Source organism: Meriones unguiculatus, chromosome 1, assembly GCF_030254825.1.
Source record: "Meriones unguiculatus strain TT.TT164.6M chromosome 1, Bangor_MerUng_6.1, whole genome shotgun sequence".
Lineage (NCBI taxonomy): Eukaryota > Metazoa > Chordata > Mammalia > Rodentia > Muridae > Meriones > Meriones unguiculatus.
The window spans coordinates 16,747,402-16,762,189 of record NC_083349.1 but is presented as its reverse complement, the minus strand read 5'-3'; the positions used below and the strand labels follow the sequence as shown (position 1 = coordinate 16,762,189).

Below are 14,788 nucleotides of genomic sequence, written 5' to 3'. Positions count from 1 at the left end.
ACATGAAGACAGGCAATGGCCTCTCACTGGTCTTACATTTTAGATGCTTCATTTTCATTCATTACTAAGGAAAGACCAGAAAGTTTTCTCACCACCCTATCTTGTCAGGTTAGCACCAGGATCCTTAGTCCCTTGAGGGGTACAAGATCAGGCTGCCTTCCCTGAGAATTAGTTCTGGACCTTTCTAGGTTTCATCATGCCCAAAGGCCAAACCCCAGTCCACTCTCCAGGAAAGAGAGCCCAAAATGGCTGTAAGAGCTGCCAAATCCCCTCCCTGCAACTTCAAGGGTGTTGTTTGCAAAGCAGACATAGGTAGCCAATGCATTACCTGACTGCCCATCAGAGCCAAGAGCCTGGCCAGCACAGGCACCTCCTCAGGCCTTTGTAGAGTCCGCCAGTGTGGGAGATTCCCACGTATCCTACTGCAAAGGTCTCACCCACTGCACTGGGAGGGGAACAAGCAAGCCCACCTTCTGTCTCAGCCACACTGGTCCTTTCGTGAACCCACATCAGGGCAGGACACCCAGTGAGCATGCCTGTCCTTGAACAGCACAGGACAGAGGCCTCACAGATGAGGCCATTTGCAGGGGAGGCACACAGTCTCTTAGCTGTAACTTAGGAAAGCTGGCTTCTCTTCCCAAGTCTAACCCTCTCAATTGCAGTCTTATGGCCTAGGACAGGGACTCCTGAGGACCTTAGCATAGGCAGGTCTGGGCTGGGTTTCTGTGACTTCCCAATTAGACTACCAAGTCCGTGAAAACACCCATCACAGATTAAAAAGCCACACAGAGACACAACCACCACACAGCCCTACCACTAGGAAGAAGACCCCACCCACCCACATAATGAGACTGCTCAGGTGTCTGTGGAGACTATGTGAACACAACTGCCCCCAAGTGTCACTGGGCCATCCAACAGCTCTACCCTCCCTTCCTGCTTCAAAGATGGAAAACTATTTAATATTTCCAGCCACCCCCCATGTGCCCAGGTCCCTCAGCACCTCTGGAGCAACGAAAACAGGCCACATGGAGGATGGCAGCCCTCCAGAGGGATACTGCACCTTCAATGGCTAGTCAACAATAGAGAGACACAGGGTCCTAGTTTCCTTCACATTGGGACTGAGCTGGGGTGGGGGGAAAAGCAGAGCAGGGAGGCGGAGGCCAAGGTCTATCTCAAAATTCTAAACATTGTACCTCAACATTCTAAACACTGACAGCAGCCAGGAAATGCTATCTGTGGAAAAGCACCTGTGTTTACAAGTCAGAAATGGTTTCACACAGTGTCAGAGCACCAGCCTCAGTAGCAGAAATGTTACAATACTGTCTCACTTGATCCCACCACCCTGGGAGACAAGGGTCAGTCCTGTCTTACACAGTCAAAGAACTGACTAATTCAGACTGCCTGCTGGAATCTCTGTTCACAAACAGCAGTGCCAAAACAAAGAACACTGAGACTCCTAAGCCACCTACCTATCCAGAGACCAACTAGGGATAGATGAGAGACACGTGGTGCCAGTTCCTTCACAGTGGGAAAAAGTTAAGGAGGGAGCGTTCACAGCATGGAAACAGATGACTACCAGGTTTATCTCAGAATTCTAAACATTGAAAGCAGCCTTTTCCAGCAGGAAAAGCCTAGCCACTGGCAGCCACAAGCTCTGCCAAAGAGTAAAGAGCCAAGCCAGCCATTCCCCCTTCAAGAAAGTGCTAGCAGGAATGGGTCACTGGTTAAGACAGCTTGTAATGTTCTTACAGAAGAACCAAGTTCAGTTCTTAGCACCCAGTTTCAGGGAATACGTGCCCGCTTCTGGCCTTGACAGGCACTATACTCATGTACACACACACACACACACACACTCGTAAAAATAACTTTTTTTCTCACAAATTTTTTTAAAGACTCGTTATTTATTATTTATACAATGTTCTGCCTGCATGCCAGAAGAGGGCACCAGATCTCATTACTGATAGTCGGAAACCACTGTGTGGTTGCTGGGAATAGAACTCAGGACCTCTGGAAGAGCAGACAGTGTTTTTAAACTGCTGAGCCATCTCTCTAGCTCCTAAAAATGACTTTCTAAAGAGTGCTGGTCTTCTATGGAGGCTGATTGCAGTAGGCCTGGCTGGGCCCTCTGTGCTGCACAAGGCCATCCTGGCCTCAGCTTCAGCCTCTCTGTTGAAGTTTTGGGCATCACAAAGAGAAATGGAACCTAGGTAAGGACCAGAAATTAAACATGTCCAGGGAAGGTCTGGCTTGACCTCAGTATATCACCCTGAGAAATGAGAAAGGAGAAGCAAGTACAGGATTTCCCAAGAAGTCAAGTCTTGGGGTGGTGGGGGGGAGGCAATAGGTTAGGTACTGGGGAGGATGTGAAGAAACTAAGAACCACTAGGGGAGGCATGAAATGGATAGAGGGCAGGGGGCTGGAGAGGTGGCTCAGTAGCTACGAGTATGTGTTGCTCTTGAAGGAGACCCAAGTTTGATTACAGCACCCACACAGCAGCTCAGAACTGCCTATAATTCCATTCCAGAGAATGTGAAGCCTTCTTCTGACCTCTACGGGCAGTAGGCGCACATGTGCTATACGAATAGTTTTATATATATATATATATGTATATATATATATATATATATATATATATTTTTTTTTAAAGAAAATGAGACAGCCATGTATAGACAGCATGGTGGCTCCTACAGAGGTGGGACACAGTTTCTTCAAAACTCAGTAAGTCTTCTACAAGGTACACACACACACCCTGAGAACTGAAAACACCCATCCATAGAACACATATACAAGAGTTCACAAGTTTTCACAACCAAGATGCAAAAACAGTCCAAATGCCCACTAACTGATCACTGGACAAACACAAGCAACAGGGACAAATGTCCATCCATAAAAGCACTGAGGTATGCTATGACAAGAAGAATTCTGATGATTCCTTGCTAAATTAAAAATAAATAAAGCCAGACACAAAAGCCACATGCTCTACAGGTTTATGTCCAGGAACCAGGAACCTCCAGAATAGACAAATCCAAAGAGATGGCATCATACTAGTGGTCGGCAGTAGCAATGGAAGGTGATAGCCAATGTATAGGGCTTTCTTTTGAGGTGACTTAAATGTCCTAGAGCTGACTGCAAGGATATGACAGAGAATCCCAGAGTAAAGAAGTGTGGCATAGAACCTGGGGAGAGGAGTGAGGTGGAGACTGCCCTCACAAAGGCTGCTGTGGAGGGCAGAACTACAGCCCCTTGCACACTGATGGGGAAAACCTGGCAATGATGATAAATCCACAAAGACAGGAAGGAGAGGGGAGAGGGTCAAGGTGCCTGCCTGGAGTCTACCCACCCACAGCACTTCTCATTTGCCTCTCTCCATCCCATGGCTCGAGAACACCTACTGACTAGGAACCTTTGGTCCCCACTAACACTCACTGCCAGTTCTGCAAGACCTTGTCTGCCTGGAAAGGGTCTCTTGGGAATTAACTAAGCAAAGCAAGAAACCAGCTCCAAATGACATCTTACTCTCAACACAGAGCAGCCTGACCATGTAAGGGTGGGAGAGCTCTGAAGCAAGCCTGCAGGCGTTCACCTTCTCAGTTCACTACCAGTCAACAAGTCAGGATCCTAAAGCTACAAACGCACCAGCCAAAACACTAGGCGGATCAGCAGAGCAATCATAGCCGCAGCCTGGCTCACCCACTCCCCCTCTCCCAGTGACAACCAATCAATCTAGGAACCAATCAGAGGCAATGTGGTAGTCACTACTAGAAAGTGAGAAAGTCAGAGGTGCCCCTGGCTACCTGGAAAAATACTTCTGAAGGGACACCAGCTGGGACAGAGGTCCTCAGAACAGGCTGAAAACTCTTCTCCCAAAGCTTGACTGAGCCAAGATTGTGCATTTTTTTTCCTAACACTGTGCAATGACTTTAACTATCTCACTCCCACCCAAGAGACCATGGAGCTTCCCTGCCTCAGAGCTACATATAAAGCAGACAGAGTGTCTGCTTGAGTGTTTTGTGCTTAACATTTTCAGTCCTGACATCTAACACAATAATTATTGATAGTACAACTCTCCCTCTCCGTCTCTCTCACTTTCTCTCTCCCTCCCTCCCTTTCTCTCTTCCCCACCCCGAGGGTTCTTCCACAGTTTTTAAGAACACGAAACAAGTCTGCCTACAGTGATGCACTTGGACAACACAATGAGGTCAAAGGGCTAGAAGCAAGCTGAAGGCCCTCAGCAGCACAGCTCCATAACTGCAATGGGCCACCCTGCCAGGCAAGGATGCCAGCCAGGACTGCTAGTGAGACAAGAGCAGGCTGAACAAGATGTTCTGGAGATCCCAGGGTACTGACGACAAAGCTATGATTAAAATTTACATACATGGGCTGGGGCCTATAGCTACACAGGGAAGGCCGGGGTTCACTGCCCAATTTTAAAAAAAATGGTGTTTTAAGAGGGGTCACCTCTGGAACAGGAAGAGGAGGGGGGCATCAGAGGGAAGACTTTCAAAACTACAAATGCGGAAACAAACCACCTACTGCTTGTGCATAAAAGGAAAAAATGTCCTTCAGAGCCAGCATGACTGTTTCAAATCGGACACTTTCCTCCTGGGAACGGACTCGCTTAGGCAGCAGAGAAAGCGCTGGGCAGGGTAGAGCTTGTTTCCCACAGCAAGAACCCCTTTAAGGTCCTGAACACTGTTGGAGCTGGGGGCATACGGCACACCAAGGTGTATGGACAATCACAAGCACGCTTTCTGAGCCTAGTGGAGCCAAGGAATTAAAATCTACCTCACTTGAGAATTCACTGCTTTCTCTACCCAGTTTCTTTCCCACAGCACCCAAACTCCCACCGAGGAAGCATGGCCCAGAATAGGAGTGTGCCCCTTCTTGGTCATTCCAATGAGGATATGCCTGCCCCTGGGGACTGACTCGGAATTAACTTAGGTGCAAGTCACCAAGATAAACACTCCTTTTGGATAGAAATGTAGCACAAAACTCCAGAGAACCTTAAGAAAAAATTAAAAACGCAGGGAACATGTTGCCAAACATAAGTGAGTTAAGCCGGTCATAGTGGAGTACCACCTTTAATCCTAGCAGAGGTTGGTGCATCCCTGCCTGGTCTACACAGCAAGTTCCAGGCCAGCCAGGGCTAGGTAATAACTCCCTGTTCTAAAAAGAAGCTAGTCACCCACTTTAATATCAAACAGAAGTAAGTATGTCTGTAGATGGTCGAAACACAGCAAAAACTCTAGAACTCAGAATCAAAAATTACTAGAAAGAATGTTTTTCACAGCAAAATTATTTTCCCTGGGAGATGAAAGTGCCCCACCATGCCTAATTTTCCTGACATTTCTGAGGCTTTGAAGCCACGGCTAACGGATCTGAATCATCTGAACAAAACCACGCTACAGTGACATGTTACTGGAAGGCCTAGAATAGAATGCTAAATATACGGGCACACACCCATACAGGCCCTTGTAGAAAACGATCACACGTGAAACTACAACGAGTTGTCCATAACCCGAGAGGGCAGACAGTGCCTCCCCAGCAGGGAACTAGAACACTCTCATGTCTATATGTGAAAATAATAAAGTACGGCAATAACGCCTGCCTTTCACTAGTAAAAACCAAGCATACACAGTCAGTGAACTCAGCTCAATGAAACTCTTCTCCCATGCCTGCTGCCAGGAAGGTAACAGGACCTTCTCCTGAAATCTACATCAGGCCTGTATCCAAGCCCTGGCACTGTCCCAGCTGTTCACCTAGGCAAGGGGAGGGAGAGGGAGAAAGGGGTGTACGTGGCTACAGGGTTCCATCTGTGGCATTACCCTTTCTTCTTAAACAAGCATGCCACTTGGAGCCACATTCTGCTTTATTTGGGTTGGCAGTTTAAGTACCAACAGCGGGGTGGCACCGTGGCTGCAATGCTGAACTAGGTCAGCCTCAGCCTGCTCCAGGGAGCTCCCAGTGCCCCAGGCCTCAGCTCCCTTCTGCCTCCCAGAGGAGAAAGCCCGGGGTTCCAGGGTGGGACTGAGGACTAGAAGAGAGAAGTCTTACAAGATAAAGGCCCTTGGCATCATTTCTGGTCTTTTCAGCACCTTTTCATTTAGTAAACAACGAATATAAAGTCCTCCAGGGCTTGAATAGAGCTGCCTCATTTGAGAACTAGTGCGATTACAAGTTACACGGCAAAATGAGAGTGCCTCACACATCAGGACGCCCAGGAGACAGGACAGAGGGATGGGATCTAGAGACCAGGACTCAGACGATGGAGCTCAAGGTTTGGGGTTGAGGTCTGCTCGGAGGGACGTGGTGAAGAAGGATCAGGAATGGGGTGTGGGAGCAGAAATAGAGGACAAGGTTCTTGCTCCGGGGCCAAGGGTAGGTATAGGATCTGAGGTTTTAGGATAGACTCGGAGTTCAGGGTCAGTGTGCTCTGGCTTTGGACAAGAGACCAAAATTTGAAAACTGGGTTTCTGAAGTCAGAATTCAGACTTTGGAAATCAGAGACTGAGGGGCCAGGATGAATCGGGAGACCTGCGGTCAGTGTGGTTAGGTCTGGAGGCCAGGGCATCCAAGTTCCAGCATTCTGGGTCAAAATTCCAGTACTTGTGGCTCTGGAGTTCAGGAGCAGGAAAGGAACAGGGATCACAGCAAGGTACCAGCATCAGGAGTCAAGGATCCGTACTTAGGCTGGGTTCTCATAGTCTGGGTTAAGACAGGGGCTCAAAAGCTGGGTCTTAAGAGTTTGGCCTCGGGACCAGAAAAGCGGTGTCAAGGTCCGGGGTTTCTAGCTAGAAGTTTCCTGGCGTAGGGTCCACCGATACCGGGTCAGGGTCTGGGGCCTGGGGGATTCCTGGTCAGGGTGCCCAGCTGTGGGTAAGGGGGCATTAGAGTCACACGTCCAAAAGACAATTGGCCCAAGGTCCTCGGCTATAGGAGGCACTGTAGGGGCCGGAATTTAGGGTCTTCAGCTGGAAATGGGGATGTCGGGGTCCCGGGCTGGGAGACTCCTGGCCCGCAGCCGCCCCTCCCTATTCGACGGCGCGGCACTTACGTCGTCGAAGAGCGAGCCCACGTTGGCCGTGACCAGCAGGACCGCGGTGCCGGGGGCGGCCGCCTTCCCCGCCATGGTGCCCGGGCGGAGCGGGCGCTGGACTGGGTGGCGGCGGCCGCTTCCTGCGGGGCCGGGAGGGCTGGGGTCTCGCGGGGCCGCGGGGCGTCAGCTGCGCCGGGGGACAGCACCGGGGCGCATCGCGGGCTCGGCGGGTCGGACCGGGCCTGGCCGGGGCTCCAGCCTCGCGGTCGCTGGCTCTTCGCTGCTCCGCGGCCCCGCGCCCGCTCGCCGCCGCGCCTCACAGCGGCCCGCGCGCAGCCATTAGACCCGCCGGGAAAGTTCCCGCAGCCGCCGCCGCCGACTCCGGCTGGGGCAAGTCCCGCCCCATAGGGGGCGGGGCCCTGGAAGGCGGGGCTGCTGGTCGCGCCGGGGGCGGGGCTTTTTTAGGGCGGGGCCTGCGCGCAGCCTACAAACTTGAGTCCCGGGCTCCTCGGCTCAGGGTCCGCGGAAAGGGCGGGGGCTCGAGCGCAAGCCAGGCTCAGGGGTGGGGTCTGCGCAGGGGCGGGGCCTGCTCGCAGAAGCTTGGCCTAGGGTGGGCGGAGCCAACACAGGAGCGGGGAGGGGCGGGGCCTATGGGGTATTCCTGTCTGTCAGGTCTCTGGGTCCTCCCCTGGCTTGGCCCGGCCCAGCCTCGGTTACGCGCATATTCCACCCTCAGCTGCTATGACGTCACGACCCTGCTACCTAGGAGCCTCTTAAAGGAGCCGCGAGCTCCGACACCTGCAGCCTTCACTTTTCTAACCTCTCTTGTTGGGAGCCCTGGAACTCCGGGAACCTCGGACCTGGCCCCGATGCAGAACACGTCTCCAGACGGGTTGGGGGCCCTCGCGGGTACGGGGACTCTGACGTTGGCGGATCGTGGGAGGGAGCGAGGTCACGGAGAGTTGGGGAGGAGCCTCCTCCAGTCGGGGCTCTGGGTCTGCAAAGAGTGGGTCTGCAGACCAAGTGAATGAGATTTTGCAATTTCCTAACACGTCCACCCAGTTCCTTATGTAGAACTTTGCTTACGAGACAGACAGCTGTTGGGATCCAGAAACAGAAAAATAAAAATTTCTTTTCAGAAACAAGCTTATTGGTGTACTCTTGTAATCCCATTCCTCGGAAGTTGTGGCAGGATTGCAAAGTTTGAGGGCAGCCTGGACCAAAGCTTGAGACTATGCCCTCCTTCCTCCTCCCCCTCAAAAGAGAGAGAGAGAGAGAGAGAGAGAGAGAGAGAGAGAGAGAGAGAGAAAGAGAGAAAGAAAGAAAGAAAGAAAGAAAGAAAGAAAGAAAGAAAGAAAGAAAGAAAGAAAGAAAGAAAGAAAGAAAGAAAGAAAGGAAGAAAGAAAGAAAGAAAGGGAAAAGAGTAAAAAGAAAGTTTAGAATAGGTGCTTGGACAGCCAGATGTGGCTCACGTGCCACACCTAGGAACAGTTTGCAGAGTTGGGGATGTGGCCAGTCCCGGAATTTTAGGCACGGTAGAGAGCTGGGGACACCGGTGTGGGTAATGCTAGTCAGATGAGTAGAATCCGTCCTAATTGTAGAAGGAAACAAGAAAATTCTCTGAGGTGGAGTCAGCTGGTCCTGGAAGCGGGACAGAGCTGTTAGTGAACATAGAGTGAGCTGGACTGTCCTTGCTAGTCTAGGCCACCAGAAAGCCCTGTCCGGTGGGACCACTGCATCTAGCCCTAGAGGAATCATCCACCGAAAAGGAAACAGTGCTACAGACATACCACAGCAGAGTTCTCTAGCAGGTTCGTTCTTTACGTTTTTATTTAGTTTGTGTGTATGGTGTGTATTGGTTCAGGCACACATACTGCAGAGATCAGAGGACAAATTCCAGTTATCAGTTCTCTCCTTACATCATAGGTTCTGGGATTTGAACTCGGGTCATCAGGCTTGGTGGCAAGTGCTTTTACTCACTTGAGCCATCTTGCCCGCTGTAGATGGACTTTTCAGAGGTAACAAGTAACAGCCAGAATTAATTTTAGCAGCACTATTACTTAGATTCAATCGATGTGAACATCATCCAATGTGTAACTAGCATTTAGCAACGTTAATGAGCTTCTTACAGCAAGGCTCCGAAATGAGTATCTGGTGCTTGCAGCACAGTGCCCAGTATCCACATGCTCTCTCCCAAGTGTTTTCCAACTCTTGGCACCATCCAAGAAAGAATTCAGAGATGAGACAAAGTAAAGAATTAAGAGAAAGTATTATTACAGAGGGAAAGAAAGAGCACACTCAAGGAGCGAATAGGACTGTGTGCAGGCTTCTCAAGAAAAACCTATGGCCACGATTTTGGATACCGTGTCTTATGGGCAAGTTTTAGAAGAAGAAAGGATTATTCAAGAGTTAAAGTGGGGAAAGAAATTCCAGGAATGGATTGGCATTTTCCCAAAACAAGGTTTATTCTCGCTCCTGTTCTTATGGGTGTGGGTATGTCGTGATGCCAGAAGCATGATGGGAGCAGGCAATTTTGCACTGCCAATCATGTGGAAATGCCGCTACAAAGAAGCAAAGACTAGCTAGGGGCCATATTCATCCCGGTGTTTTGGACAGTTTTGTCTACGCTTTGCATGGTCCTGCTTTCCTGCTGCTGCTACAATACACTGCAGTAGCATCAGGCTCAAGCTGCAGCTCCGTTTGCCTCTTCTTCCCCCCTCTCCCCAGCCTACCTCACAGCCTTTGTATTCCATAAAAACCCATCCATCAGCTGATGTCCACACCGCTCAGTAGTGGATGTCTACTGTGAACGTAATAGTCTACCCCATCCAGAATCCACAGACATCCACCCTGACTCCACATGTGATTACTGAGAAAGCAGGCCCATCCTGAACTCTTGAATGTTACATGGGGCCAGCTGGGCGTGATGGTGCACGCCTGTAATCAAGTTTCGTGGGCCCTGAAGGGGGGGCATTCTGATCTACTGGGATAAGTGTCCTTATAAAAAGCAGGATCAGAGAGCTCCAGTCCTCTATAGCCCCTCCAGCTGCACACAAAGGGTCATATGGACATAGTAAGAGGACCTCTGCCTGAGCCAGAACTTGAAATTCCAGCCTCTGGAGCTGTAAGAAATAAACTTCTGCAGTCAAATCCCCCATCTGTATTATTATACAGTCTTTATTTTTATTTTTTTTAACAAAGCAAACACAACATTATTCTTATTTGTTTGTTTTTTGGTTTTGTTTGTCTTGTTTTGTGGGTAGGGACAAGGACATAACTAGAGCTGGCCCTGAACTCCTAATCCTCTTGTCTCCACCTCCCAAAGGCCGAGTAAGTGTATACCACTATACCTGTCAAGCATAACCTTAATAGAAACCTTAATAGAAAAATATAGGACACGCTGTTCCCTGTAACCTGTTTTGAAAGTGGTAGCATCACTTCCTTGCCTCCCTCATATCCCAGCACCCCCTGGCCGCGGTGAGTATTGTGCTAACCTCCTTTCTTCATCAACATCAGATTCTTTCCTTCCTTTATCCTTCCAAGGATGGCTCACCCACATAGTCTTAGGCTCCTCTTGTACCTGTTTCCTATGTCCATCTGGATGCCTCCAGTCCCCTAGTGGGTAGTCCTAGTCCCATTTCAACACCCCTACCCTATCATAGACTCGTTCTTCATATCAATATCAATAACTACACTACTTCCAAGTCCTTGCCCTCACTCTGTCCTTCAAGTTCTCTTCCACAAGACATACACACAACAACAACAAAAAAAAACTTCAAAACCCAATTCCAATCCCATCCTTTATCCACACACACATGCCCACAAGACACCCACACAAACACCCATGCACGTGCCTTAGCTTCCAGCCCCCTCTGCTTCTCCAGGGTGCAGTCACTCTCGTGAACCCCTCCCTCACCTCTCCCTGTTCCTTGCACCTTATGGTTGACCCCCAAGACTGATTACATGTGCTATGCACTTGCTATGAGTCAGCCCCCAAAGCAGAGAAAACTCAACTAGGGAAAAACCAAACTAAGCTAAAGAACATGTACTCCCACATCCAAGGTACTCTCATGCTCAGGGGGCACTCACTGAGCACCCCACTCCTGGCTCTCCACAAGTGTCCTTATCACTAAAGATGCCAACAAGAACCCTGTCCCTTCTCTCTAGCCACTCTAGCAGATGTTCATACACGTCACCGTGAAAACATCTGCAGTCTGCTTCTCTTGCTGCAGCTGCTGATATCGAGTTGCTGCCCTGTGGCTCCCCAGCCCTTCAGGGAGATGAGGCATCAATCTCACACCTAGAACACTCCTTCTGGGTTGTACCATCAGGCTGGCCTATGCCTCTACTTTTAATAAAAACCCTCCTTTATCCTGTACCTTGCTGTGTGCCTGCAGCTTTCTGCCTGTTCTGCAACCTTTTCCTAAAGCTGTCCTGGAGTCTCTGTCTAGCATGCCAAGGAGCTATTATCTTCTAGAACTTCAGGCTTGTGTCTCATGCCCAAATACTACTAAGGCATAATATAGAAGTCCCACTGGACTTCTAGTTCAGTGATCAGTTTCCAGGCTGGATCTCAGCCGGCCTCTCAATGTGGCTGATACCTCTTTTCACTCCTGGGTGCTTGCTCTGATGTTTCTGGCACACCTGCCAGCGCCCACCCACACTGTGGAGAGCATCCCTCCTACCCTACCCCCTCATCTCCTTTGCTAGGCTCTCTAGGTGCCCCATCCAAGCCCTGGGGTCCTGACTGTGTACTTCCTGGGGGCAAACCTCCTCCTGACTGACCTCATGGATTCCACACCCAACTGATGGTGACTCACAGAAAGCCTTCACAGACTTATATGTCCCTTTTCCTCTCCAGTCCATATCTAAAACATCCCCTCAGTGACAGCCTAGCTCTACCCTCAGGACCATGGCAACCACATGTCTTATTAGCCTGGCTTATCACCTTTTATATCAGGTCCCACACTGGCCCCTCCTCCTTGTGACCTCCCATTCACTTGCCTCTTTACACTATCACAGTGTTAAAGAGATAGCCACACCAAAAGTTCTCAACAAATATTTATTATATGAATAAGTGACATGTCAGGCCCAACACAAAGCTGGATCCGGAGCCATCCAGTCTCCAGGAAGAATGGTGCTCACTTCACCCAAGTTCAAACCCACATTTCTCAAAGCGGGAAATGGGCTCTTTCCCCTGTGCTTTTCTCATTCCTCGGATGCACTCCAGGGTCTCTGGGTTACCAGGACCAAGATAAAATGAGAAGGGCTCTAAAGCCTTTTCCCCTGTTCAGGACAGCTCATCCGGTCAGTGAAGCACAGAAAATGAAGGTCGTAGCACAGACAGCATGAGTCCCGCCTGATGTGGTGACACCCATCGCTCTTTGGCCAGAGAGTTTAAGGCCCCCAGGAAGGAAATTTGGCCCAAACCATTTGCTAACCGCTATGTTGTAACCTTCTTAGAAAGATCAGCACATTGGCCACATTGTTACTTAGTCTAAAAGAATCCCAGTGTGTTTACAAATTTCAGAACTAGCCGAAGATTGAAGGGTCACAACCCATACTCATTGTGAGTATTCAAAGTCACTCTCAGCATATTCAGTTACAGCGCTTCACATTACTGGTACGGTACCCTCTTTCAATAGCCAGACTTCAACATCCCTGCCACAGCATACTGAAACACTGAGGTTAAGTGACTTCCTGGATAATTTTCTGTAGACAGGGAGTATAAACTGGGTGCAGAGTGGAAAGAATCCAAGGTCCAGTCCTCTTTTGGTAGGAGAAGGGGTGCCTGGAAAAATCTCTTAAACTGGGATGTTTTCGATGTGTGTGTGTGTGTGTGTGTGTGTGCATTTACACAACCTGTGTGACCTGTGAGAGTCAGTTCTCTTCTTCCAATATATAGATCGTGGGCATCAAACTGAGCCTGTCAGGCTTGGCAGCATGCATCTTCACCCATTTTCAACTGTCAAGTTAGACATACTTGTTTGCTTGTTTTGAGACCAGGTCTCACTCTGTGGCCAAGGCTGGGTTTGAACTCATGGTGATCCACCTGCCACAAAATTCTAAATTACAGGTGTGGACCAACATGCCCAGCTGAGCCTAAAGTTTGCTGATGGAAAACATGTCATCACCTGAGAGCCTTGCAGGAAAGGAGGGAATCCCTGAGTCTCAATGGTCCTCTTCTCACTGATCGCACTGGCAGCATTGCCATCTGCAGGCTCCAGTTGTATGGGAGTGGGTCACAATCTGCACAGCTCCTAAGCACTGTCTTAAGAGCTGTTTCTGTTCCATGGGTGAGAAAAGAAGGGCTGGTGAGATGGCTCCATGGTGCCTTCCTGAGTTCATTCCCCAGCACCCACATCAGGCCGCTTACAACAGCCTATAAGTTTAGCTCCAGGGAATCTGACCTCTGTGGGTACTTGTATTCATGTGCGTATACCCCCTCACACACACAAACATACACGTAATTAAAATAATAAAAATAAATCTTAAAAAAAATGAGTTCCAGGCTCAGGAGCATAGGGCAAGGGCAGGGCTCAAGCAGGACTACAGATCAGCTGTGCAGCTCTAACCTGCAAGCATGCTCTCACTTACCTGATTATTCATTCGACAAATATTTATCAGATGCTGTTGTATAGCTGTTTCCTCATGCTGGTAACACTCCCTTGGGGCTGGGTGGGGACTCAAGACCATGAAGCTTTTGAAACTCACAGAAGTTTAAAAGACTCGTTGGTTCATAAATTTTTTTAAATGTGTGAGGCCTTCCCCTGAGATTATATAAGTGGTGAGCACCAACGTAGCAAACTGTGCAGCAAAATCATGTGTCTCTCGTGGATTATCACACATAATGGGGTAGTCTTTTCAGCAAATGCAACTCCCCATGTCACCCATGTGTCTGTAAGTAACTCCGGCAGGCTCACTGACTCACTGAGCTGGACCTGGGTGGAATCCTTTGTTCCTTCGGTCTCTCACTGGCTTCTCCACCCGGTGTGACTACAAATAATCTCCCTAGGGAAAGTCACATCCTGTTGTGCATTCTTAAAATGGTGAAGACGAAAGTCCGGATGGTCAAAAAGCTGAGATTCCCAGTGGAGGTAGGCAAGAAACTTGGGTGCTGTGTTCAGCTGCTATGTGTATGGTAGCTTTCTGAACTTTTCCATAGGAAAATCATATGCTGGCGGGGCGGGGGGGGGCTGGGGAGATGGCAAAATACTTGCCCTGAAAACATGAATCTCCAGATTTGATCCCCAGCTCCCACATAAAAAGCCAGGTATGGGGGTTCAGGCTTGTAATCCCATTGCTTGGGAGATTGAGACAGATGGATGCTTGGGGCTTGATGACCATGCAACATAGCCTAATTGGCCAGCCCCACATCCAAATAAGGGACCAGGCCTGTCTATAAAGAAAAGAAAAAACATAGCCCATGGCAGCTCAGTCTCCAAGTGAGTTCCCTAATAATGGGAACAGGGACTGTCTCTGACATGAATTCAGTGGCCAGCTCTTTGACCACCTCCCCCTGAGGAGGGAGCAGCCTTACCATGCCACAGAGGAAGACAGTCCTGATAAGACCTGACAAGCTAGGGTCAGATGGAAGGGGAGGAGGACCTCCCCTATCAGTGGACTTAACTGCAATTAATATAAAAAATTAAAAAAGAAAAGAAAAAAACCTAAGGTGTGGTGAAGAGCACTGGCTTCTCTTCCAAAGGACCCTGGTTTGATTTCCAGCCTCACATGGTGGCTCACAACCC

General features: G+C 49.4%; 1 protein-coding gene across 2 annotated transcripts in view; it reads right to left on the bottom strand.

Moving 5' to 3' along the window:
- Positions 1-7,436, bottom strand: part of Inpp5a (inositol polyphosphate-5-phosphatase A) — a 184,665-nt gene extending 177,229 nt beyond the window's left edge. Inside the window, exon 1 of one of the 2 annotated variants that reach the window (XM_021637814.2) lies at positions 7,056-7,436. In XM_021637814.2, coding sequence (XP_021493489.1) covers positions 7,056-7,130 — 75 coding nt within the window. In that variant the 5' untranslated portion in view covers positions 7,131-7,436. The remainder of the gene's footprint in view (positions 1-7,055) is intronic. The other variant, XM_021637815.2, reaches the window with a different exon arrangement.
- Between the last annotated feature and the right edge of the window lie 7,352 nt (positions 7,437-14,788).